The following is a 26194-nucleotide window of genomic DNA, read 5'->3' on the forward strand; positions in this document are numbered from 1 at the left end:
CACACACACACACACACACACACACACACACACACACACACACACACACACACACACTCTAAAGTGCAAAGGCAAACAGACAACTCAAAGCATGACAGCACAAAAACAAAAATGCAGGAAAAACATCAAATGTTTGTTAAATTTGAATGTTAGAAAAGTTTTTTTTTGTTTATCTCTAGGGATTTGAAAGGTACCTTAAATAACATTTACACTTTTAATGGGCCGAGGAAAGATTTGTGAATTACCGTTGTGGCCTGGCTTTGGCTTTTGGCTTTTTAAAGGACCCTGGTGCCACGCATCAAAGCAAGATGGAGAACCAGATGTTTAAAATAAAAACCATAAAATTAAACACGTTTTAGTTATTTAATTCTCAAAAGGAACGTATGTGTTCCTTTGATTTGTGCAGCTCTGGCTGGAAGAGGTTTGAGAAAAGGAGAGGGTGGAGAAAAGTGTGAGGCAAGAGTGATTGACCGCACATACCACAACAGGTGCTGGTCACCAGCGTATGCTTATATTGCGTTTGAGGTCATGAGAAGAACAAGAGGGGAGGAAGGTGGTGACAAAAGGGCGTACTGTCCTTTGTGTAGTATGTTGATTCCTCCTGTGTGAAAGCTCCCACAACTCTATCAACTTTAGCTCCGTGTCAGAGGTACAGTTCAGCTGTTTTTCTTCATTCACCTTCCGTCTGTGGCTGTTAAACTCTGCAACTTTAGTTTGAAGCCTGAGCAGCAGGTTGTATATCTTTCCATGCAGGATGCAGGTGTAGTTTAACACACTGCGCCACATGGCTCTCTATTGACTGGAGGAGCTGATGTAGCACACTATGTGCATGTGCCTTTGCTAGTCGTCGTAAAAGCTTTATGTGTGCCCACTGTATGATGGGTGACAGATGGCACGATGGGTGTATTTTACATACCGTATGGCCTGTTCTGTGTAGAGGTCAGAGTTAATGGCATTTAACCAGCGTACAACGGGGTGCTCAGGCTGCTGTGATGTAGACTTCTTCGAAGTGTTAATCATAAATGTCCTGGAGGAATTAAAAATCACACTTAGGAGCTTCAAAATACACATTCGCAATTTGCACCAAATTATTCATTGAAAAACACTTCTAAAAATGAACTAATAAAAAAGGAATGCATTCCTTTGAGCTCATTTTCTACTTGCTTTTTAATACCTTTCTTTTTTCTTATCTTGTTGCAAGTTGTAGTCCACTACAGCTATGATGGCTTGGTTCCCAGAACGCAGGTGTTTTTTTTTTAATGTAAAGTTCAATAAAATAATTTTAAAAAAATACCAACCTATACAGTAAAGACAACGGTGCTGTGACAAATATGAGGATGGTCAGGAGTTGGTCACACAAACTGTGGATTTGATATGGCCAGTCAGATATGCCAGCTATAATGGCAATCTCTGAAGATGGGTTGACCAGCATCAAGGCCTCAGGACTGTCACACACACTCCACAGAAGGTGCTCCACGTAAAGCAGCACTGATGTGATGTCGAACCTTCAACAAAACATGGCAAACATAAAAAGTGAGAGGGAAAATTAAAACATAAAAATATGAAAGCTTAGTGTTGGATTTTACTAAAAACAAAACAGTTTCTATATAACATTCACTTATTGATTTTAATTGAGCATCTATCATTTCTTTCCCTACACTGGGTAAGAATTATCTACACTATTTTTCATCCGATCAACAGAGCTTCCGTCTAATATAAATCTCCATCAGGGACATACAGTACAAGGACTGAAACAAAACTCATGAAGCACTAAAGTAGCCATGTGAACGCATTGCAAATGATATATTATTGTTTTATAACCTAACACATTTATTTTCACGTAGAGTCCGTACAACACCTGATAAAATACCTGATTTGCAGGTGTCTCTTGTACGAGGCACAGACCCTGGCATATCTTTGCACCAGCAGCTGTAAAGTCTCTGTCAGCACCTGTCCAAGCACATCCTTGGCCAACTCTGCAGGAAGGACTGCCCACAGGTCACCACGGAGCCCACACAGGAAGTAAAACCACATCTGCAGTGAGAAGGAACACCGCTCTCCCTGTGGGGTTAAAAAAAAAAAGGAAAAAATGGTTGATGGGAGAGAAGAGGATTGCAAATGCAGATATGTTATGATGGAACCACTGAGAGTGAAGATAAAACCCCCAAATAGATAAATATTGAAGAAGACAGTAAGAGGGGGAAAATGAAGAGAAAGTAAAGCCAGAGAGAGAGAGAGAGAGAGAGAGAGGGGGGGGGGGGGGGGGGGGGGGTCTGTCATCGCCATCACTACCAGGTTGTCTTAGTGTCATGCCACCTGCACTCTGCACCTGGGTATCTTCTCCGATGGGGATTTTAAGCTGCATTAAAGTCACAAAGTCATGAAAACTGTGCTATGCCAGACACACACTTGCACACATACAGAGAGTGAGATGGAGGAGAAATCTTTTTTTATAAATAAAGTTTGAAAAAACAAGACTTAAAAAAGAAACATGAGGATTGGTGAAGATGGGTCAATATTGCTGCATTTTTGTCAGAAATGTACAGTATAGAAAGATGCATTCAGTTTTCCAGCTCTATACTCCCCCAGCCATGACGTACTGAATTTAGCCTCCAGCAATAAGCTGATGGAAAGTGTGGCAGGGATACTGAGTCATCCAAAGCAAAACCCCAACTTCCACCTGTCTTCAGCTCATTAACACCTCTCCTTTTTCTCCAGTTTTAGTCTACCTATCTTGTGTTTTCTTTCTTTCTTTTCTTGTTTGGGTATTGGCCATCAGTGGGAAAAATGACAAGAATTAAGTTTTAAGGTTTGCCTGCAATTTTCTGACTGTGGTTTCTATGAGCTAAAGAAAGCGAGTACATTGAATCCAAGCAAACTACATCTCCAACTTTATCATTCAAGGAGAACAAAACAGTAATGAACAGAAATGTCGTGATCTAAGACACACAGCAAAAACAACAGACGTGCTGTGAACAGATGAGTCAATATTTCAGCTGCGTTTAGTACAAAGGGGTATTGGGTTTTACATGAGAAAAAAACAGCTGCTTTAACAACAGTGATCTGAGCATGAGTGACTTGTATCTGCATGAAGATATTGTGAATGCAGAGTAATATGCTGGAATTTTAAAGAGATGTACTAAATAGTACCATGAGTGACATCTTTTTCAAAATTCTCATTTTTCCCCTTTTTTTTCAGACAAGGCCAGACCTCTTTCTGCAAGACAAACAACAGCATCACTTCATACACACAGAGTGTGCCTGTCACTGTCCTAAATTTGGTTGAGTGTGTTGTTAACATTTCAGTCCTAATCTGCTCAAAATTTTAAAACGTAATGGAGACTGACAATGATCATTTTGAAACATAAGTTTCACTTTAAAAAAATGTCAAACAAATGCACACATTTTGTTGGACTTTGAATGTGAGATTTCTTATTTTTAATTAATTAATTTATTTATTTATTTATTTTTTGCATTTGAACTCATGCAAGTTATTTAGTTAAGTAGGCTATTTAAATAAATACACAAATGTACACAAATGTAAGCCAAAGCTATATTTAAAACTGACCAACTTGAATGACCTCACATGCTGTAATTTCACTCTAACATGCTTAACACTTTTTCTGCCAATAACAATGTATATGTCAGTTTGACTACAGACACCTAAAATAATAAAATGCTCTGAAGATAACTGAGATGTGAAAGAGAATCTAAGAGATGAAAACCTGAGGCATGCATTTATGGCACACATTAAAATATTAATTTTAAGAGACTGCACATACATTTACACATCAAATGAAATCCAAAACCTGTGATTCTTGTGCACACCATCTTACGTGTAATTTGTACAGATGCAGTCAGGGGTGGTTGAACAAAAGCACACACCTGCACACAGCAGGCCTGTCTGACACCAGTGACCCAGAGAAGAAGGACAGAACAAAGGAGGGGGGTGATCGGGATAAAGAAAAATGAGGAGGCAAGGTTTAGATTGGTTTAGGGCATAAAGGCAGTAGAGTTCCATGGGCGCTATGCTGTTTCCAGACAGTCCCAGTGTAGACTTCAGATTTCAGACATCCGAATCCCAGGAGCCCCCAGGGCAACATCGAAGCCACAGATGTTCTCAGGAAGCTCAGAGTTTAACGCTCAGATAGAAGGTGTGTGTGTGGGGGGTGGTGGGGGGTGGGGGGTGTAAGGTGTATTGTGGGAATGAAATGAAGAAGCATGAAAGCTCAAGAGTTTAATTCTTAGAGTTTGTCAAAGTCTACAAAAGAAAAAAATCCTCTAATACAAGATCCGATTATCTCTGTGATTTAACTGTAAACAAAAAACATTCAAACAGACCTCACTTAATACAACTCAATACAGAAAAGTGTATAAAGGCACATTTCTAAACAGATAACAGCTTGGAATGATGTGGCATGTTTTGGATTGAAAGATGTTAATCAGACTATGAATTCTGAAAACATGTAGACACTTTACCTCATAGAAGGGTTTGGGGTCAGTCCAGTCATGACTCTCTGCATCCTGGAGAATGCAGGTGACGCAAACCTGGACACAATAGCTACTCAGTTGGTCTCTTAAGGCCTCAACTGTTTCTTGGTACTTTTGGAGGGGCAGTAGAGTCAGGGGTCTTGACACAAAAATGGAAATAAATTTGAAAAAAATAGTACATGCACAAAGTAAACGCTTACACATGAACCAACCAACGATCAACAAACGCATGCATAGGCCTCCTTCTTACATTTTAGCTGAACTTTCATCCGACTCCTTCAGCCTGACGTTGTAATACTTCAGTCGCTGGTGTACATAAATGCAAGTAGAAAGCAGAGCAGGCAAGTTTTTCAGGGGTGCAGAGGATGGTACCTCCAGGGCCCTCGCTTGCAATCGGCCCAACATGGCAAACCCTGCTCTGCCACAAGCCTCCACAAAACTTGATCGCACCCCCAGGAGGGAGCTGTTCCTGCAGGCTACTGCCAGGGGTAGTAAGGCTTCGAGCTCATTCAGAATTGCTCCACAGAACTGTGGAGAGACAGAAGGCAAAGATGAAACAGCATGCTATCAATACCAGATGTAAAATATGTCAGCTGAGAAAATGAATCATCAGAAAAAGATCTCAATATATATGCAAAAAGTTTTTGCAGTGTTTTTAACATTGTGCAAACTGAAAAGCAAACACAAATCAGTGCAAGAGGAGAATCCAGATGTCTGAAGACAAGGCCTCAACAAAAAACTTTAGGGAGACATCAGGATGGCGGGGTTATTCTAGAACAGTGCTTTTCACAATACTCACATTTATAAAAAAAAACAATCTTACAGCACAAAGGAGGTAGTGAGATAGGCACAGCAAGAAGTAGGAAAGAGGTCAGGAAAAGGTGACAAGGAAAGAGAACTACTTCAGCACTATAAAAGACCAACAGCTGATTTTATAAACTGCCAGAGCAATAAACAAGACTTATTCACGTTTGTCGCAGACATGGGCCTACAGGGACAGCAATTTCTACAGCTTTCCCTCTCCACTGCCAGGGAGTCTGGCTGATCTGGACTCTCAAAGTAGTTGTGTGTGTGTGTGTGTGCGTGCGTGCGTGCGTGCGTGTGTGCGTGCGTGCGTGTGTTTGTGTGTGTGTCCAGTTCTACTGTATGTGCACCTGGACATATAGGAGGTGTGCAGGTTTTAAAAGTTGTATTTCAAATTAATACAAATGTTTATGTCAAAGTGACAGAGACAGGGTGATGCTGTTTCACAGATCTCTGAATGTGCAACAGTTGTTTAAAGCTAGTGATGAGAAATAAGAATGTTATGAGACATTTTAGATTTTCTGTGAGAAATACAAAATAAATGCTTGCAATAAATTTACTTTACACCAATGCTTTAAACAGCATAATTTCTACACTAAATGACTTATGCACAATCACAAGCTTCAGGTAAAAAAGGAAGCTTACATCCTCTTTACAGACTTTTGTCTGCGAAAACTTTGAAAGTAGCCTTGAAACAATACAGATTTGGAGAGATTATATATATAAATATATATAAATATATTTGGTTGTGTGTTGTCACCAGGAACTTAGATTAGAAAGAGAAAAAGCAGACCTACTCAGAAACGCTGGGGTCGTGAAGAGGACCAACAAAAGCATTACATGTACAACACATACAGACAAAAACAATCACGAACATGTATCCTGCTGAAGACAGGCTGAAACCTTAACCAGCCATGATCAAAGTCTGGAATCCCACCAGAGCTGTTGTAGCAAGGTGAAACAGAGTGTATAAAGTTTTTAAGAGCCAGGTAGGTCTGTTTGTGTGCTCAGAATGTGGAGGAGACACAGATGAGCACTTCAGTTCAGTTTGAACCCAGAAACAATGTTTGTGGGTCAAATTCCAGTTATTGAATAGGTGCTATTTGCTACTCATTTGTCTGACTGGTAAAAGTGGTCAAATAACTCTTTGGGATGAGAAATGTCATAGCATAGGTATGGTAACATTAACCGTCAAGTGAGTTGACATAAAAAAGTAAGCACTGAGGTATAAAATCATGAATATAAAGTTGTGAAATATTGATCGCACATAATGTCATTCAACTGGCAATATTTTAAACCTGCATACAGTAAAAGTTTTTTTTGCTCTCTGCTTTCTAGGACATGTGCCAGAGAGAACAGGGTGGGGGAAAATATATATGTGCACAATATATTTTACAGTCTCATCTTGACTGTCTCCGGCTCAGTGTTTCTGAATGTAAATGCATGCAAGTATAACCTTTTACCTGAAAGGCTCACATCGTTGAAGCGCTGACCTACACGTAAGTACACAGCACAGTTCCTGAGCGCAGATAAATTCTGACACTAGTTTGCAATTAGAGATACAAATTCTGACGGCGTGAAAAGGATTGAAGAGGATAAAAAGGGAGGAAGGAGGAGGGTAGGAAATAGGTGAGGCAGTAACTATAGTGCTCAGCGTGGAGGAGAACACTGGGGAAAAAAGGGGCTGAAAGAAGGAATATAAGTTAGAGAAACTTTTGAAAAGCTAGTGGCAATCCTTGCAATTTGCTCAGTATTACAGAAACGGGAAAGAAATGAAAATAAAAAGAGTCTAAAGAGATATAGTGCCAGTAAGTAGGTGGCTATCCGGCCCCAAACACTGCAGATCCTTTTGTGGAGTTAGATACTAAGCCTGGTTTCACATCACACACTGGTCTTCTCCCTGAGAAAAGTCAATCCCAAGTGTCTACTTCACCTCTCCCCACCATTTCCCAGGACCTCTCCTCTCATCCTTTTGCTGAAGCTATCCCTTCTTTATCCTGCTTTGCTACCCTAGCCACTTCTGCCATTGTGATGCATCCCTCTATCATCAGAACACCCTATATCCTCCATTTCCTCCATTGAAAACTTTTCTCTACACATCATCTAACCTTCATAATATCAGCCATACTGCTTCTTGGTTTCTTCCTGTCTCTCTTTTGTCCCTGGAACCCTCCCCTTCAAGTAACACTGATGACTCTTCCCAAGGCCCTTTCTGATTCGGGGTGTCAACAGTGTCAGGCCCAAATTATTTGGGCTCTCTATTACAGCAGGAGCTTTGTACTGGGGTGACAAAAAGCATTAATCTCCCTGGGTCTTGGTGTTGTGTGTAAACCTGCATTGTTCACTCAGACAGTAATAAAGAAGGATGAAGGAGACAGGGACTCCACTGTGCAAGTGAAAACAAGCTCATGCACAAGAGGAGGAGTAACAAGCTCAGATCTTATTCAGAGGCTATATGTACACAGGGTTGCAGTACGTGTTTGTCTTTGATGTGCAAAGGTCAGCAAAGCAACAGATGGGCTTGAAAATAAAAACAAGGAGAGCTACAGAAAAAAAATCCTAGAAATCACTTTTTGTTCAAACATTGCAAGATTTTCTACTAAAAAAATCAAACTCTTAGAAATTACATATTGAGATGTTCCAATAAAGATTGTTTAAAGAGCAAATAGACGGTACCTTGGCTATCATTTTGGGAGACTCTCTCTCTGAGAAGTTACATAAGGAGTCTTCTTTAAGATGTTTGTTGACAGAAAACTCAGTGATGGGACTCAGGCTGACTGCGGTGTGTCCAGAAGAATGTAAGGCCTCTTCTTGCTGTAGGTTCTTGGCACAAGCTTCATCCAGCACCACTTTGACACAATGCTCCATGTGGGGGACCAGGTCACTAAACGCCGACCTCCAGTTAAACTCTAGACTCTGTTCCTGCAAAGCAAAAATAATAAGACAACAGACCCAATTATATCCAATGCTAGAGGAATACTTCTTCCATTTTGCTGCTGCTATTTAGTTGGCCACTTTGTAAAAGGTGATTATGAGACTGAATGACAGTTTTAAGGGACACCTGCAAAGTCTCACCTGTAAAGTGTGACGTCTGCCTGAGGTGGGTTTCTTGTCATCTGTTTTCATGTTTGAATCCTCTTTACTCTTTTTCAAGATGCCTAAACAATGAAGCAAAAAAAAAAAAAAAACAGAAAAATATATAATAATCTAAAAATAAAATAAAAATGCTATGTTTACATCTATATTATATCGGTATTTTCTTAATCAAACAGCAAAAAAGGGAAATTCTGATCTAAATTGAGTTGTATGATCTACAATTTGTTGTGGATAAATATATATTAATTATGTTCATTATGTTTATTTGTTACCTATTTCCTCAACTACCTAATATGAAGCTGTGTGTATGATATATGCACAAAGATGCACCCTATTGGTTTCCATGGATTACTGTTTTGAAGCCTTGAGATTAAGATTTACCCTGTGGCCAAAGTTGGATTTTTGAAGAAATGAGAAACAACCAAAGAATGAATAGGACTGACAATTCAAGGACATGATGGTACATTCAGTTGGTGGTTGCCAACCCAATAACTGATATGTCCCTTGAAGACACAAAGTTACGTTCATCATATGTAACTTTAAGTTTTAATTAATGAATACAACAAGAGAGTTAAAAAACATAAACAGAATACACTTGTTTTGAATGGTTATATATGTGACAGAAAACAGAAGAGCTTTTGATTTCAGGTTGTAAACATAGGTATTTTTCCTCTAAAAGTTAGAATTTTCAAATGACAATTTTTAAGGATCAGTTCATTATGAAGAAACAGTTTATTTAAGAAACTGCAGGTTTAGGCATGATTATGAATGCTTTATTGCTTTAGTTCTGAAGGCTAAAACCCCAAAATTTAGAGTTTTGATTTGATTTGAACCTTAATTGTTGCAACTATATATTTAGTAAGTCTGTGAGGGATAATTGTGTGAATGTATGGAAAGATGGTATGAAAGTGCCAAGAATGCAAGTGTGCAAGATTCTGAGTTGGTTTCAATTAAAAAGCATGAACATCAAGGCCATAGTTTCCTAATCAGAAAGCAAAGTGTAAGACCCCAGGCGAGGCAATTTAGCAGAACAAGACCGCACGCAATGGAAGAAGAAGGAAGAAGCGAGCACATCACTTTTTGACCTTTAAGCCCATCTGATGAATTTCTGGTAATTAAGTCGTTTGATTGCCTGGAATTAATGATTTGGATAACTGCCCTTTAAAGCCTGTTTACCTCTCTGTAAATTGAGCCTTTCCGCAAGTCTTGTTTTTGTAAATGTAACCTTTATGGAAATTATTCCATGCACCAAAAGCTTTCATTTAACATCGCTGCAGTGGCAGTTCAAAGGGGAAAGAGGAGAAGGATACTAACGGCTTATGTAATACCCAAGATAATTCCAAACTAATAAACACATTTTTCAGACACAACACAGACTTTATGCTAGAATCAGCAATGGTGTGTGTAAGGTTGTGTGTGTATGTGAGGCTGCTTAGAAGCAGACAAGTAATGATGTAGCTTTAGATTTAGGAAACCTGAAAACTGGATAAAGTCACAATCATATAAATGTTTTTATGTCTATCTGTTTTTAATTTCTCCAAATTAAGTAAATGTGTATATTTGGGGGGGGGGGGGTAAATAAATAAACTGTACCTTTTATACGAGGAGCATCCTCTGTACACTTTATAAAGGACATGTTAGTAACGAGTTCCTTTGCATCACCTTCAAACCTCAGCAGGATACAACCCAGCTGGTTTAACGCCCTCAGCTGGTGGGAGGTCAAATTGAAGCTCCTACCTTGCAGGGGAAGCTCCATTGGTGCTGTGCAGGGGGGGTGGGGGGGGGGGTGGAGAAAAGGAGATAAAAGAAACATTGCATTAGACAGCAGATGTATAACTCACAGAGATGCAGCACAGTTTAGTGTTCAGAAAAAGAAGTAAACAACCCTTTTTAACTTTTCTTCCAAACCTTCCTGCCAACAGGCACTCATTAGCAAACACCCCCCTCAGAACTCTTGCTGCGCATGACACCACTTGTAAATATCGACCCATTCATGTTTTCCCAATACACAGTACAAACAAAGCAACAGTGGAAAAATATGCAAAACTTTGTTCCTCTAGAAGTCACACATGCACAACCTTCCCTCTTTGCAGAAAACTTTTTTTTTTCCCCTAACCCGCCGATGACCTCGGCAAATATGGATTTCCCATTTTGGAGGCTGCCAAAGCCATCACCCAGGGGATGTTCCGCATTAAGCTGGAGAATGGGCGGCTGGGAGATGTGTTGCCATACGCTGAGACACATGCACAAATACTTTTGTGGGTCTGCTTAAATGAGCTTCTCAACTGCAAAGGCATTTGGGAATGGATGAGCGCAGTATTAGCCCTGACTCTGAAAACACATAGATGATTGAGCGCTGAGATGGAAAAAAGAGGGGGGTCTTTTTCCAATAATGGGGACATTATTGCCTCTGGATCCTAATGTAATTTTGCTATATTGTTAAACAAAATCTGACAATATGACAACAACAATGTCCCCAAGGACATCTGATTTAATCATGCATGAGGTTTGATTCAGCGTGTTGTGTCTGGGCACTTGTGTATGTTTATATGAGCACTAATGAGAATGACTCACTGAGGTTTTTTTGTGCATTTGTGTCTGGGGTGTGTGTACATATGTTTATGTGCGTGTAATGTGGGTCATTATGAATAACTCGATTTGTAGATGACACTTCTACACTCATTTGCACATGTCAGTCTTGCAAGATAATTGTCAACATTGCAACCAGATGATGTGGTCACCATAAAAAATATTCTAACCTCAAGATTGTTTTTGTCTGCAGTTTTATGGGTTTAAATGCAACAGTGTGTGCATGTGTGTAAAAGAACGTGTGAAACTGCAGGTGCATAGCTGTGTAATTGTTTGAGGTGTTTAAATGAGTGTGTATTTGTATTCGTGTTTGCATGTAATTAAGCTGCATGAGACTGCAGCTTTTCTGTAATGGGTTCCAATGGGAGTCTGGGCTGTGGAGACTACCATCATATTGGGATGTGTGCACAGTGACCTTTCTGACACCCAAGAGTATGTCTTGTTCCCAAGCCAGCTCGTTCACACACGCACCAGCAGTCTTGTCTGTTACTGAAGTCACCGGAAAATCGGATGCTTAAAGCAGAGAAGGGGGTGGGGTTGGGGTGTAAATGGCCAACAATTCAAAAGTAACCTGATCTACCCAATGAAAAGGGACACGTTTGGGAGATAACCACTTGATTCAGTAAAAGCTTTCACTACAACCCTCCTGCCCCCAATCCCTGCTGTCTCTGGGGGTGCTCATCTGAGCACAACTATTACCGACCACTTCATCTGGAGCATCACCTTTTCCAGCCTCTCTCCTCTCCCACCATTCATTCCACTCATTCCATCAACCTGTGACCCTGCGACAGTTTCACTTGCTCACTAAGTCAACTCTAAATAGTGGCTCACGACCTTGATGTTTAGCAGTGCTGAGCATTGTCTTTCATTGGGCTCGGTCCCATGAGCTAGATAGGTATTTATAGTCATCTCCCAAGCCAAATAGGCCTACAGCCATTGAAGTCTAGTACATAGCCATCTAAACCTCATTATACCTTTGTCACAACAGTAAGACCAAATGGAGGCTCCCATAGCCACTTGATGGAGAGGGTGTGCTTAAAAGCACCCAGGTGTGTCATATAGCAAAGTACATAGCATGTCTTGCAGAGCAGAATGGGGAGGGGGGCACTAACGGGCAGGAGAGTTCAAATGAAGGTCAATGTACGGAGAATCAATAAGGGAGGAGCTCATGCCGAGAGTAGGGCAAAAAGTATATGTTTATGTAAGAGAACCTCCACATGATATTAAAGTATAAAGATGTTCTTAAAATGTAAAAGAAAAAAATCTCAAGTCATATTACTGTGATCAATGTTACAGCAGTAGTCATCTCATCAAAAGTCCCTAAAGTGAAAGTCATATGTCCAATGACATATGTCTTGGAAATGTACAAAGAATGAAAATATTAAATTTAAAAGTTTAAAATTTTCACACCTTAGCTTGTAGCTTTTCATAATGACAACAGCAGCACAACAAAAAAAAAAGAGAGAAAAAAAAGATACAAAGCAGGTATTTTCGGCGAGCCATTTGTCTTCTTGTCTCTGGGGTTCCACCAGCTCTACAGCACTCTCTATCTAATACACACACACACACATGCACATACACACATCACACACACTTGACTGGCAGGGAATAGAGAGAAAAGAGAGAAAGAAGGAAATCTAGGAGAAGGAAAAGGGGTGGTGGTTAGGGATGAGAACATGATGAAGAGAAGGAGGGGCGGGGTAGGGGAATTCCCTCAGCAGTTGTTATTGATTCCGGTGTTTACGGGCGAATAGTTTAGTGCCGTTTACAAAACAGAACAGATGCAGCCAGTGAGCAAAAAGGTAAACAATTGCTGTGTGGCGGGCTGCCAAATCCCCAGTCTGATGTATTAAACTCATGGTGAAGAGCATTTCCCCTTTGGCTGCACTTATTGCCACTTCATTTCCTCTCCGCTCGCATACGCACTTGCTCCTTCTTGCCATCTCTTCCCTTCTTCATGTCGTTTTTTACCTCTCTTGTTCCTTCATTTACAAAAGAACAAGAGTGTAGGGTGCATTTTTGCCATCTGGCTATTTTCTGTTCTTTTCTGACCCAGGAGGCCTAGTTCTTCCTAACAGAGCCATTAGTAGAGGGAATTGCATGTGTCTGACATGGCCGAAAACCAATTATTAGACACTTTCTAGCAAATGATGCCCAAGTCTTTGGGGAATGAGCAATCACGCAATAATTTGGCCAGTGATTTAATTTCTCTCCAGCAGAGAATCTCACACGCTCTCATCCTCTGTTCCTCATTTTTCCCCTTCTTTCCTTCTTTTTTTTTTTGGTTTTGTTTTGTTTTTAGTTTGGTAATGTAAATGATTGTATCTAAGTGACAGTTTACATCTGTTTATCATGTGGTTACACACTAAAATATATGTATTTATAAGGCTTAGAAACTATTCCCTCTACAGGTCTTGTAACTATTTGACTACATCACAGTGAAAAGAATATGGATAGAAGAATTTTTGAAAAACAGGCAGCGTTAGTACATTGTGTGTGATGATTACTCACATTTTGCACAAAGTACAATTTGAAAGCAAAACATCTGTTTCTACAAGAGTCAATTGTTCAATCATCATTTTTAACGTATGTGAAAACACCTGAGTTTTGGACCAGATAATTGCAGGACTCTGTAAAACAATGGTATCACTCTACAAATCAGAAAGCTAAGGTCATATTAGCACGAAAACTCCAGTCAACTCATTAAGATTTGATGCAAAATACAGTATGGGTGTATAAGTTCCTATGTTGAGGAAGTGTTTCAGATTGTAATAAGGGTTAAGAGCAGGCCAACAAAATATTGTATTTTAAACAAAGAAAAATATGTATTTTTTACACAATGCTTTTTAAAACCTTATTGAGTCATTATTGTGGTAGTCTGAAACTGTATTTTTTTAACAAACAACAGCTTTTTTTCACAATTCCATACCTCTTGGAGCTACAACATAATTTATGCAGCTTCCTTTCACATGCGCAGTGTTATTCCTCAACACTTGTCAAGACAACTTGATTGACTCTCATTGTAATCTATGACAGTGGTTCCCAAACTTTTTCTCTTGTGACCCACAAAATATCCATGGCAAAAACTTGTGACCCCAAATATTACTGGTCTGAGTACACAAACTTTGTTAATAACCCTAAAAACACAGGCTTTTTGACAATCTAAACAGCTTGTACACAAATATAAATACTTATTTATACTTATTTTGTGTTTTTGTAATAGTTATAGGGAAAATATTACATCAGCAATTACTTTATTACCCTTTAAATTGATTTCTGGAGATTATCCAGGGTACTTCATGACCCATTCCAAGCCCAACTTTGAGAACCAAAGTGCAGTGGTTCCCAAACTTTTCAGCTTTTGACCCACAAAATAACAGTAGCAGAGACAAGTGCCCCCAACTATTTTTGGATGATAAACATTTGTATCAGGTCAACTAAACAATAGTAATAGTAACAATATTTTTATACTACATTTATCCATTTTAAATACATTAACCTCACTCCTTTGTAACTACTAAGGCAAAAATGTCATTAATTCCAAAAATCTTTTCAGGACCCCACCTTGATTTTTCGGGACCCCACTTTGGGTCCTAACCCCAACCTTGGGAAACACTGATCTATGAAATAGAGTTGACATGGTTGGCAAAACAAAATTAGGAAATTAAAGCAAAAATTTCTGTTGATTTTTAGATTTTTTTTTTCTGAACTGGACTGTTAATACAAAAAAACTGTGTGTATACAGTATATTCATGACTGGTACACAAACAACAAGATAATAAACACACATGGCTCTTCAAATATCAAAGCAATGTCTGTTGCTTGTAGACATTTTTATCTGCCCAGAGTGCTAACAATGGTAATCATCACCTCTGTCTATATCCCAGATGCCAACATTAGCTTAGCTCTCAAATATCTACACAACATGGTCAGCAGACTGCAGCAAATCTAGCCTGATAGAGTTCATATTGTCACTGGAGATTTTAGCCAAGCATGCTCAAGGTCTGTGCCCAAAAATATTCACAGTATGTTCAGCCACCAGAGGGACAAACATGCTGGACTGGGTCTACTCCAACCTGAGAGCATCTGGCTCTGTCTGACCATCTTTCTCTGCTCCTCATCCCATCTTTTTCCTGCTCCTCATCCCTGCATATACTCCTTTCAGGAGGAAAACAATGTATAAAATCCCGACCGAAGGCTGACCTCTCCCAGCAGAAACACTGCTTTGCAAACACTGATTATAGGATATTTGAACAGCAGGACTTCCAGGGTTTCGCTGACTCCGACCTATTCTATGTCAGGTTCTGCATGGACAGGGTTGTGGACAAGAACATCTGGATTTACCCAAACTGGAAGCCCTTGATGACCAGCAAAGTCCAGGCACTCCTGAAAGCAGCCTTCAGGTCAGGTGACTAGGTCCAGTACAGTGCAGCCAGAGCAGACGTGAGGAGAGGAATCAAAGCTGCCAATACAGCCTACAAAAGGAGGGTAGAGGATCATCTGGTTGACAACAATCCACTTCAGGTGTGGGAATTTCCTAAAACAGCTCATCAATTATAACCCCCTTGTGACCGTCACTGTAGAAGCCTCACTGGCTGAGGAATTACATTATTTACCAGCTTTGAGTCAACCTCACCTTATACAACCACATTGCCTCTGTCCCCACATCACACAAGCCCTTTCACTATTGAAGAACATCAAGTGAGATCTGTGCTCAGGTCTGTGAATGTGAGGAAGGCTACAGGCCTGGATGGAATCCCTGGCAGCGTACTGAAGGCTTGTGCCTCTGAGCTCTCAGGGGCATTTACAAAAGTATTTAGACTCTCCATGGCACAAGCAACTGTACCACCTTGCCTCAAGTTGGCAACTATAGTCCCTGTCCCAAAAACCTTAAAGACTACATGCCTATAGCACTGACTCCAAAGATCGCCAAATGTTTTGAGAGACTGGTGGCACAGCACATTAAGGACTGTCTCCTCCATTCCTTTGATCCTCATCAATACACATAGAGAGCTAACAAATCCACTGCTGATGCTATCTCCACTGCCCTCCACACTGCTCTGACCCACCTACAACTCTGTGAGTCCTAGGCCAGAATGGTCTTTGTTGATTTTAGCTTGGCCTTTAATACCATCTGTCCCAACGTCATGGTGGGCAAACTGGCTGCCGTAGATTCCCCTCCCACCACTTCTGCCTGGATTAGGGACTTCCTTACAAATTGTCCTCAGTCCGTAAGGATTGGTGCACCCAGCTCCTCCATCCTCACGCTCAGCACTGGCACATGATTGCACCACCTCTCACTCCACCAATACCATCATAAAATATGCAGATGGAACTAATTTGGTGAGAATTATAACTGGAGACAAGTTGGCATGCAGCGATGAGGAGCAGCAGTTGGCATTGGGGTGTGTCAGAAACAACTTGTCATTCAACACACTAAAAACCAAGGAGATGGTCATAGACTACAGGAAGAGCAAGACTGCCCCTGCACCACTCTACATCAATAGCAACAGCGTGAAGAGGGTCCCCCACTTCAAATTATTGGTGACCTACATCTCAGCAAACCTATCTTGGCTGGTCAACACCATAGCTGTGGTTGAGAAGGCCCATCAGCGACTCCACTTCCTGAGAGTACTCAGATGAAACAACTTGGAGACTAAGCTGTTGGTAAACTTCTATTGCTCCACCATAGAGAGCATGCTTGGAAACACCATCATTGTGTGGTATGCTGACACCACCACTGCTAACAAGAAGAGGCTGCAGGGGACTGCTGAGAAAATAACTGGTTGTCCTCTCCCTCTCTCACCAATATTGCAAGCAGCCGTTGTCTCTCCAGGGCAAAGAGGATCTTTAAAGATCACCTCCATCCTGGTCACCACCTGCTCAGCCTGCTGCCCTCTGGCAGAAGGTACAGGAGTATTTAGAGCCACACCAACAGACTCAAAAACAGTTTATTCCCATGGGCCATCCAGATTCTGAACATCAGCCAAACACCCAAGTAATATAACTACTATATTATTGGTTTTGTCTCTGCATAGTCAATGTATATATTGTTTCTGTTGTTGTACAGGCTTGAGCAATGACAATACAGAATATTCTATTCTAATAGAGTGAGAACTAATCCTATTGAGGAGTTAATAAAAGCCCAAACTGTTGATGATTCAGCATACCGGTAACTGTTCTGAGATGGCCAGCCAGTGTGATGTTTTCCTAGTTTTCCACATCAATACAAAATGTATCAATGTACATGGATGTCCATAGCAAACTGGATTTGTCCTTTCCTATCTAACACAAACGCTAATAGGTGTATTTGTGAACTGCTTCATTCTTAATGTGGTGTTTTACTTTTTCTTAATTGTTACACTTTCCTATTACTCTTTATTTTTCAATTTGTTGCATGTATTTGCTTTCTCCCTATCCCTTCTTGTGTTTCATCTAAGTGTTGATCAGGGTCATGTGGATGCCTTGAGGTACATCTGACTGTGGACCAGTTTGCATGGGTGAAAGGAGGCTCGGAGCCACCGTGGACCTCCTGCTAGGCCCTGTGACAGCTTGGGTCCTTTTTCGTCAGTTGCAGCCCACTGCTCACCCAGACAGCCTTATTATGGGAGGACTCCTGCTGTGCTTACCCAATATACAGCAGGACACATGCACGCACAGTTAAACACACTCACACACAACCAGCCAAATGCTTGTCTCCTGTGCTTCTTTCCCTGGGTGCTGTCCAACCAGGGCTCAGCAGGGGCAACTTGGCCTTCACAGAAGGAGAAAGTAGAAATATTTGATGTCTCAATTAAGTTTCTTTGCCAGGAAGGATGTGTAGTTGTGATGATGATGTTCCAGGTGGTGACAGGGTGGGAAGGCTAATGTTTATCTTCAATAAAACATTTTTTCTACCCTTAAGTGGGTTTATTTTGTTTGTAGTTCTTATTGTGAACATTACAGTGCCAGTGAACTATGGATTAATATTTTTCAGGGCTTCTCTACATACTTGAACTAAGTGGCCTGTATAAAGAAAATGGAAGAATGTATCGTCATGATAGGAGCATTTCATTAAATCCCACTTGTTTAGTGCCCTTGTTCACATTATTGTTTTCAAGCCCCTAGCAAATCACACTGACTCTTCATCACAGAGTGCAGCCTCCTTACAATAAGCCATCCTTTTTTTTGTCTGTTTTCTCAATAGAAGGTGCCAGGAAAATGTTCATATCCTTGAGCTGCTCAAGAGTGATACACAAAAGCCATTGTGACCACTCAGAGGATATTGGGGGGGGGGGGGTAAATGAAACACATAATACACATTCTCAAGGGCTGTGAAACGTAATCTTTCCTGAGATTTCACAGGAGCCGTGATTTAGAGAAGATGATTTCCGACAAAGACACACCCATAAACAAGAGCAGAGAGAAATGATACAGCATATCTCATTGTGATTAGTAAACAAAACTAGCTCTATGTGGTAAGTAACTTATTTAATCACCTACAAGGACAGTAAAAGAGTTGCATTAAAAAAATCCATCCATAAGGTGTGCAAGCTGTCCCAGCATATTCACAGTGACACACAAACACCTTCAGACCTTAATCATATGGCAGTATGCGGGTGCACATCCCTGGCTGACAGTGTGTATAAACTCAGGCAGAGATATGATCTAGTGAGGAGCTGCTCTTATTAAATATTAACAAACGCCATTCCCAAGTAGCCTCAATCCCCACAAGCATCTCCAATGCCAGTCAGTACCTAAGCATAACTATCTTGCGTCGCTACAGAACCTCTCTCCCTGCTGAATAGGCTGCGGTGCTGTCTCTAAGCAAAGAGTTCAAAGAGTCTGAAAAGGGCGAGGAGGAAGGTGCAGTGGTGGCGAATGTGCTTGCAATACAAGTCCTAACTAAATCCTTTTTTTATCTGTATGACATCGTCATATGGGGAAATTAGTGAAGCTGGAATTTAAATAAGAGCTATCGAAATAGTGTTGCAAAGTGTCTGAGCAGAAATCCTCAACCTCGACTTCACCCCTGTGGCCGATTGTTGGGGAATAAATTGTAAGTGTGTGCACAGAGGAAGTCGGAATGAAGGTTTTTGATGTCCTACAAAAAGAGGGACCTACTGTGCATACAAATGCAAATTACTGATGTCATATGGAAATTTAATGATGCATTTTTAAAAGGAACATATTAAAGGACTCTTGATCTCAGTTTTCTGTATAAGCCTGCAATTAGTGCACACACAAATATACACACACAAGATAAACTTTAAGACATAAACACATAGCACATGCTCACACCACGTACAGCCACACAGTTCAGCATCAAAATGACGAATAATGGTAAAGCACTTATCAATGTCCAATGCAAATGCTTTTGGCTGTATTAGTCTTTACAATTTACTTGTCTACGATCATTCCAACTATTCTTTTTAACTGGTCACTAATATTTGTGTTATCAGATGCAACTCCATATATAGCAAAAAAGTTAAATAGCATAAAATAAAAGAAGTTTGCTTGAAAATGCAATGTTCATAATTAATAAAGAAATGGATTCACTCTGGTAAAGTCTGAATGCACAAAACCTTAATAAACTGGGTGATTTGTCAGCATATAATTTGCAGAAAAAGTACATGTGGATCCGATCCTCTACAAAATGTAAAAGCATTGAAAGGTCTGAGGGAAAAAGAAGAATCTAAGGAAGAAGGTTAGGCCATGAACTCTTCTGCAAACCCTTGAGTAAAACCAGTTGGTTGCGGCATCAATAAATGCAAATACAAAGTTAATCCACAAACACAGGAGCAGAAATGTTAGAAAGAAGAGAGTGATGATGTGACTTATGTGCACACATTAAAAGAAAATCAACAATCCAGTACCGTGTGGAGTTGTGCATTGTGACACAACATTGGGGGCATCAATGCCGATGAACAACAAATCCTTGTAATGAATCATTAAATACTGCTATTCAGACACTATTTTTTAGAAGAGCCATTGCTTAATTTAGAAACACATTACTAAAAAAAAGCATGCCATCATAAAAAGCCAAAGCAACTGTCATCACCCACATTCTTACAGAGTAAAAAGAAAAGGTGATGCGGTGAATGCCCTTCTCCAACCAGTACACTTTTAACATTTGATGTTATTTTTGTATATTTTCATGAAAAATACAATGTTTCAATTATTCAAATGCAATTCAGATTTTATTTGTATCATTTCATATTTATACTTTCAAAAAATGGCACAAAAAGACTAAATAGTTTTGGAAACGTATTGCAAAAAGGACTTTAGAGAATTTCTGTTGGCCTTTAGGACAAGAAAACTTGAATCCCTCCCCCTTACTCCTTCCCACACCACCCTCAAACTCAGTGAGGTGTGCTGGTAAAGTCTAAAGCTTGTTTTGTTCCAGACCAACTCTCAGACAACTCCTGGTCTCTCTCTGTTCACCCCAGTGCACTTGGAAAAGAACAGAGAAATGGGGAAAAAAAGGGAACAAATGTGGAAATGGAGGTGATGGAGTAAAGGAGGAGGGTGAAAAAGTAATGAGGATGACGTGGGAGTGGGGGTGGGGGGGTTCCACATCTGTCTAGGTACAAAGTCAGGACCTGCCTTTGAGTCAGTGGGGTTAAAAGAGGAGGCAGATCTTGCTGTGAAAGCTGTTAAATGGTTCAGTGGTTTGACAGTGGCTGATGCTACAGACAGCGCATCTCCCCTGGGAGCATGCAGAGTCTCCCCGGCATGATTCTTATCAAAATATACCTACCGCCTGCCTTTACTTCAGAAATAAACAATAACACAGCAGGAGAGGAAGGGAGCGATCTAAGGAACCACTGGAGGCTTACGAAAAGAGAATCACTTTTTTTTGCCACTGTCATAATTGTCTTGACAATTATGTGCGTCGCATACAGTGTACAGACAGTAGAGTGTGAAAGCAGATTATGCATTAATGTTCCAGCTCTGGCTCTTTTGGAGCTACGGGCATTTGGAGTGAGCATGTGGGTTCTTAAGGGTTTTTATTTATTTTTATTTATTTTATTTTGGAGGAGACTTAAAACATGAAAAGTAGAAAAATGTAATCCCAGTTGTAGCTGTGTTGCAGCTGATAGTCAAACACACACACACACACACACACACACACACACACACACACACACACACACNACACACACACACACACACACACACACACACGCACGCACGCACGCACGCACGCACGCACGCACGCACGCACGCACGCACGCACACACACACACACACACAAACACAAACACATAAGTAAAAGCAACACAGGCAAAACTGCTCCATTTTACCATCATTACACAGCACGGGTCCCTTGCTCCCTTTGGAGCCGTGTTCTGCCTCCGGTGCTACATTTGACGGTTTGTTGAGCGGCACGTAGGTGTGTAGCCTCAGTCGCGTTACGTGATCAAACAACCCAACTGACGCATGGCCAATTATCCTGGCTGCCTCCTCTCATCTCACGTTTAAGGAGAGGGGAAGTAAAAACCAGAGAGGGAAATAAATAGGAAGAAAAAGGGGAGAGATGGAGGGGGGAGGGGGGTTAGAAAGAAGCAAGGCTGGTGGTGCATTTATCGAAGAATGGCAGATGAGAAAGCACCCCTCTCCTTGTTCCGTGGGGAAGCTGGCATGTGTACCATTTTTGAAAAAGTAAACAATGGCTCACACACTTTTTATTCTTATTTTGTTTTTGTTGTTGTTATTGTTTTTACTCTCAGCGAGTTGTAAATAGGCCAATATGAAGCAAACAAAAACAATGTGAGCAAATCAAGCATGAGAAGTGACATAGAGTGTAAGGGTCTGCTAGTGTGAGAGTACAACATAACCACATGTTCCATCTCAGAGGCGCACTCTGCATTAGAGAGAGAAAATAATATTAAAAGTATCACTTTTGTTTTCACAGAAACCATGCCACAGTGAAACAAGGTCGACACATTGCTGAACCTTGCTCTTATTCATTAAACAGCACTTTCTCGATCTCAGTTATATACCAAACAATACCAAACTTTGTGCGAGGTAAAGATAAATCAATTTACCCTCTTCGGTGTAAGGTCATGAGGTTGAATTAAAATGCTTCTGTTACATTTATTTGCTGCATTTTTTTATTGTTTGAATTCTTACACAGAGGACTCCTAAACTACAAGTACTGGAACAAAATCCACCGATGAAAAAAGATGAACAAGGTGAATTAACTCTTACTTAAACACATAATGGCCAGACCTTGGACCTCACAGCTTAGTTTAGTCACAGATGCAATTTGTGTCAAGTACGGTCGAGTAGTTTAAAAACACGTCTTGGCCGTGGAAATACAGCTCTCTGATTTTATTTTTATTTGTATTTTTATGGGGTTTTTTGTCTTTTTTTTAATAAAGAAAAGCATGGCAAGCAGGAAAGTGGGCAGTAAAGAATGCATGTACAATGAGAACAGGGGTTGTTTACATAGATCTTAACTTAGATCTCAGCAGTAGAGAACAAAATTAATGAAAAAATTGCTTTTATTGGGTATCAATAAAAGCCAAGAGGATAAGTCAAGAGTAGAGAAGTGAAAAGAAGAAATGACGATGTGAACAGGGGACTTGAAATAAATTGTGCAAGAAAAGAGAATGCACTTCATCAGACTTTTAAACAATGACTCACCTACAGATGCTCGAGATCTGGCTGAATATTTTTTGATCTTGCCGCAAACAGTGTTGTCCCGCTTCGCTGTTTCAAACTCTCTCTCCATCTGCAATGCCAGTTCTTGGGCCATGGTACCAAAGTAAGCCACATTCAGAAAACCTAGGAGTGTGTGTGGCTCTGTTAAACTTGAAAGGACCTGAAGGTCTTCTCGGAGGGCTTGGGTCAGATGTGGGACCGCGGTGCAGAAACCTGCCGCCACTCTGTCAAAGCCAGTCTCACCGCCTGGGCTGGAGGACAAGCATGAGTGGAGAACACTCACCACGTACTTGCATTTTAAGGCCTGGAAATACAAACAGAAGTAAAATAGATTTCACTGTAAAATCAATAGCATGCAATATATGCTCATTTACTGTAGCATAGTAATTTAAGAATTTAGGAAATACCAACACCCGTCCATGAGTTCACTGATTTCTATTTTCAAATATTTACTTCACTGTGCTAGAATTATTATAATTTTTATTATTTTTTGATTAAAATTAATTTATTTAAAGCTTTCCACTGTGCTACAAAACTTACAGGCATACATGTTTATAGTACATAATTTACAAATAATAAAGAAAATTTTAAAGAAATGGTACTTTATTTATTTATTTATTTATTTATTTATTTATTTATTTTGTTGCATTAATGTTGCTATACCTGGTAATCTGTGAGAACGTCACACTCAGGATAAAGAAAAGACAACTGTTGAAGACAGTGGACCCGTTCCGGAATAGCTAGAGTGGAAATTTGTTGGGCTCCGGACTGTTCTGGGCTGTGGAGTGACAGCCGGCCCTTCAGGTAGCGCCGCAGCTGGAGACACACAACGTCCCATACCTCCTGAATCTTTGGGGAATAATTAAATGTGAAAGTGTATACATGCCATGATTTTAGGTATATGTACAAGCACACACAGGAAGCTAATTAAATCCTCATTTCAGTGCATTTAGCAGCTACGTTACAAATTATATCAGTCAAACTAACAAGGCAACACTGAGCTAAATCCAATATAGCAAATTACCTCTAAGGAGGAGTCATCTCTGACTGTATGTAACATGTGGACAGAGGAGCTGGATGTTTGAGGATGAAGAGAGGAAGCTGAAGAGGATGTACAGGGAAAGCAGAGGCCACACTGGGCGGACAGGTTCATCAGTAGCTCAAGTGTCACCTCTTCTTTTGCCTCTTCATCTGACCGAAGGTACTGATGCTAAAGAAACAACAGAGAAAAATATCAGAGTAACTAAAGAAAGTTGAAAATTACTACAACATATGATACATTTCGTAATTCAGTACTGCATTGCCGGTTGATAAGAAGACATTTTGAGAGCACCACAGCTCACATATTTAGTTCTAAAACATAACAAATGGTTATTTTACCTCAAATATAAAACACTTGTTTTAAAAGTTTGTCGATATATTTTGGGGCTCGCTCACATTGTACTGAAAAAAGCACTTTTGCTGTCAAAAGGCCCATTGTTGTGCTGCCCAAGAATGTGCCTGCTTTTAATTGGCTTAAGGTGTGATCCGTACCACTTACTTAAAAACAGCAAAAGAAAATGTCCCAGTTCATTGGCTAAGCACAAATGTCTGTAATAAAATATTTAGCAACATTTAAAAACTTTAAAAGTATCACAAATGTGTCAACATCCTGACAATTTACCAGAGCTCTGAAGAAGTTTAAAAGGTCCTGGTGTCCGGTGGTCACAGGTTTCTTATTGTTCTGTGCTCTGATGTTCAACCACCGTACAACCTCTGTGGGACTTGGAGGACGATATTCTGTTCTAGACTCCCCCGATTTGAACTGGAGATCCTTCAGCTGTTGTTCAATACTGTGAAAAGGAGAAACACTGGTAAAGACAAAAAGAGTTCAACTTTAAACAAAATGAAAGTTACTTGAAAGATGATGCATGATATATTGTGTCTATTGCTTTTGACTTTGACTATATTCAGCATGTGTTTTATTTTGAAAACAGAAAAGTACGACATTTGGAAAAAGAATTAATAAAAAAAACCTTTGTGGCTCACACCAATTGCCTGGATGAAACTAACTACTGGCTACCGTCTCTCCTGTTTCTCACTGTCAATATTTGGTGAGACAGTGTCCTCGGTGTGGAGTCCAACTCAATCAATCAAACATGCCAGAGCAAAGACAAGATACGGCATTATACAAACATGTAGACACTATGTTGAAGATCCACACACATCATATTATCACAGTCAGCTCTGCCTCCCACTCACTCAGCGACTGTACTCCGAGAAGACAGATATAGAAGCATCAACAGTAATGAACACAGACACCGATATATCAGTGTGAGAGTGTGCACTAAGCATCTGGTATGAAGTGGCATTACAGGCATCGGCAGGCATCTGAGATACACACTTTTTGCTATCTCATGTCTTACTCGTTCCCCTGACACACACACACACACACACATACACAAACGCCATTCTTTTGATGTTAACAGACGGCATCAGCTCTTCAGCTTCCTCTTTAATATGACAGATTAGAAATGACATCTTTGGGCTCGACATGTTTAGTCATTTCCATGCAAATCAATGCATATATATTTGGATGGAGGAAGGTGTCTGAGAGTGTGTGTGATCGTGTGAGAGTGTGCGTAAGTCAGCATACCTACATAATTAAACTATGGTTTAGGCTGCTGTTGTGTTCACGTGTGGCTGTGCATTGGCTGATGCAGATGTGCACAAGGCTCCACAAATGAATGTATATAGAAAAACATGACACTGGATATGAGATGATTAATTACGTGACCCATTGCTTAATGAACATGAATCAATGGAGAAATAAAATTAGGGAAATCCATAAAAGATGGCTTTTGTTTCTTTTTTATTATATATTTTTCTTGAAGGTTGAATTTAATTGCATCTGTGAAACCACGAGAACTTGTCACAACATCTTTTAGACTTAATTACTAATCAGTGAGTTAAACAAATAATCAATAGAAAATCGCAACATGAATTAGCTGCATACCAACTCCCAAATGTGTAAAAATTTCTGTGTTAGTATATACAATGCAAAGCCAAAATGCCTGTCTGTTAGCTCATCCCCATCCCGCAGGTCTATAAACTGCCTCCTGCTTGCTCCTGAGCCATGAACACATCCAGATGTCTTGCAATGGCATCGCATTAAACAACCGTTCAAGCTGACACACTTCCATTTCAGAGGGGAAAAACGCAAGGGGATAAAATGTTATAGACTGTTACAAGTTGCTATCCTCTAGACTGAACACTGTCTAATGTTATTGCTCTGCCTCACGTTAACTACTTTCCCGTCACTCTTCTCTTCTTCTTCAGGCGGACCAGATGATGCATCGCACTTTACTCTCTTGTCACCGCTGTGCCGACTGACAGAAAGCCTGATTAGACAAAGGCGGTCTTTTTGTGTGTTTTGAGTGATCTGATGTGAGGTAATTTTTTTTGCAAGACAAATGCAGAGCAATCAAACATTCCCAGTGAAGTAGGTTTTTACTATGTGTTTTAACCCTTCCCTGTGTGTGTGTGTGTGTGTGTGTGTGTGTGTGTGTGTGTGTGTGTGTGTGTG

The 26194-nt window shown here is 40.3% G+C and overlaps 1 protein-coding gene across 4 annotated transcripts in view; it reads right to left on the minus strand.

The window, feature by feature from the left end:
* kiaa0825 (KIAA0825 ortholog) overlaps positions 1–26194 on the minus strand; it is a 142995-nt gene that overhangs the window by 106432 nt on the left and 10369 nt on the right. For 2 of the 4 annotated variants that reach the window (XM_014012519.1, XM_014012523.1), the window contains exons 3-14: positions 24293–24461; positions 23654–23839; positions 23293–23478; positions 22612–22933; positions 9985–10152; positions 8371–8453; positions 7972–8217; positions 4742–5019; positions 4480–4630; positions 1871–2061; positions 1299–1505; positions 917–1027 (exon numbers count right to left, since the gene is read on the minus strand). In XM_014012519.1, the coding sequence (XP_013867973.1) occupies positions 917–1027; positions 1299–1505; positions 1871–2061; positions 4480–4630; positions 4742–5019; positions 7972–8217; positions 8371–8453; positions 9985–10152; positions 22612–22933; positions 23293–23478; positions 23654–23839; positions 24293–24461 (2298 nt within the window). The remainder of the gene's footprint in view (positions 1–916; positions 1028–1298; positions 1506–1870; positions 2062–4479; positions 4631–4741; positions 5020–7971; positions 8218–8370; positions 8454–9984; positions 10153–22611; positions 22934–23292; positions 23479–23653; positions 23840–24292; positions 24462–26194) is intronic. The other 2 variants (XM_014012520.1, XM_014012522.1) reach the window with 2 other exon arrangements.

Source organism: Austrofundulus limnaeus, unplaced genomic scaffold (assembly GCF_001266775.1).
Source record: "Austrofundulus limnaeus strain Quisiro unplaced genomic scaffold, Austrofundulus_limnaeus-1.0 Scaffold92, whole genome shotgun sequence".
NCBI classification, from domain to species: Eukaryota; Metazoa; Chordata; class Actinopteri; order Cyprinodontiformes; family Rivulidae; genus Austrofundulus; species Austrofundulus limnaeus.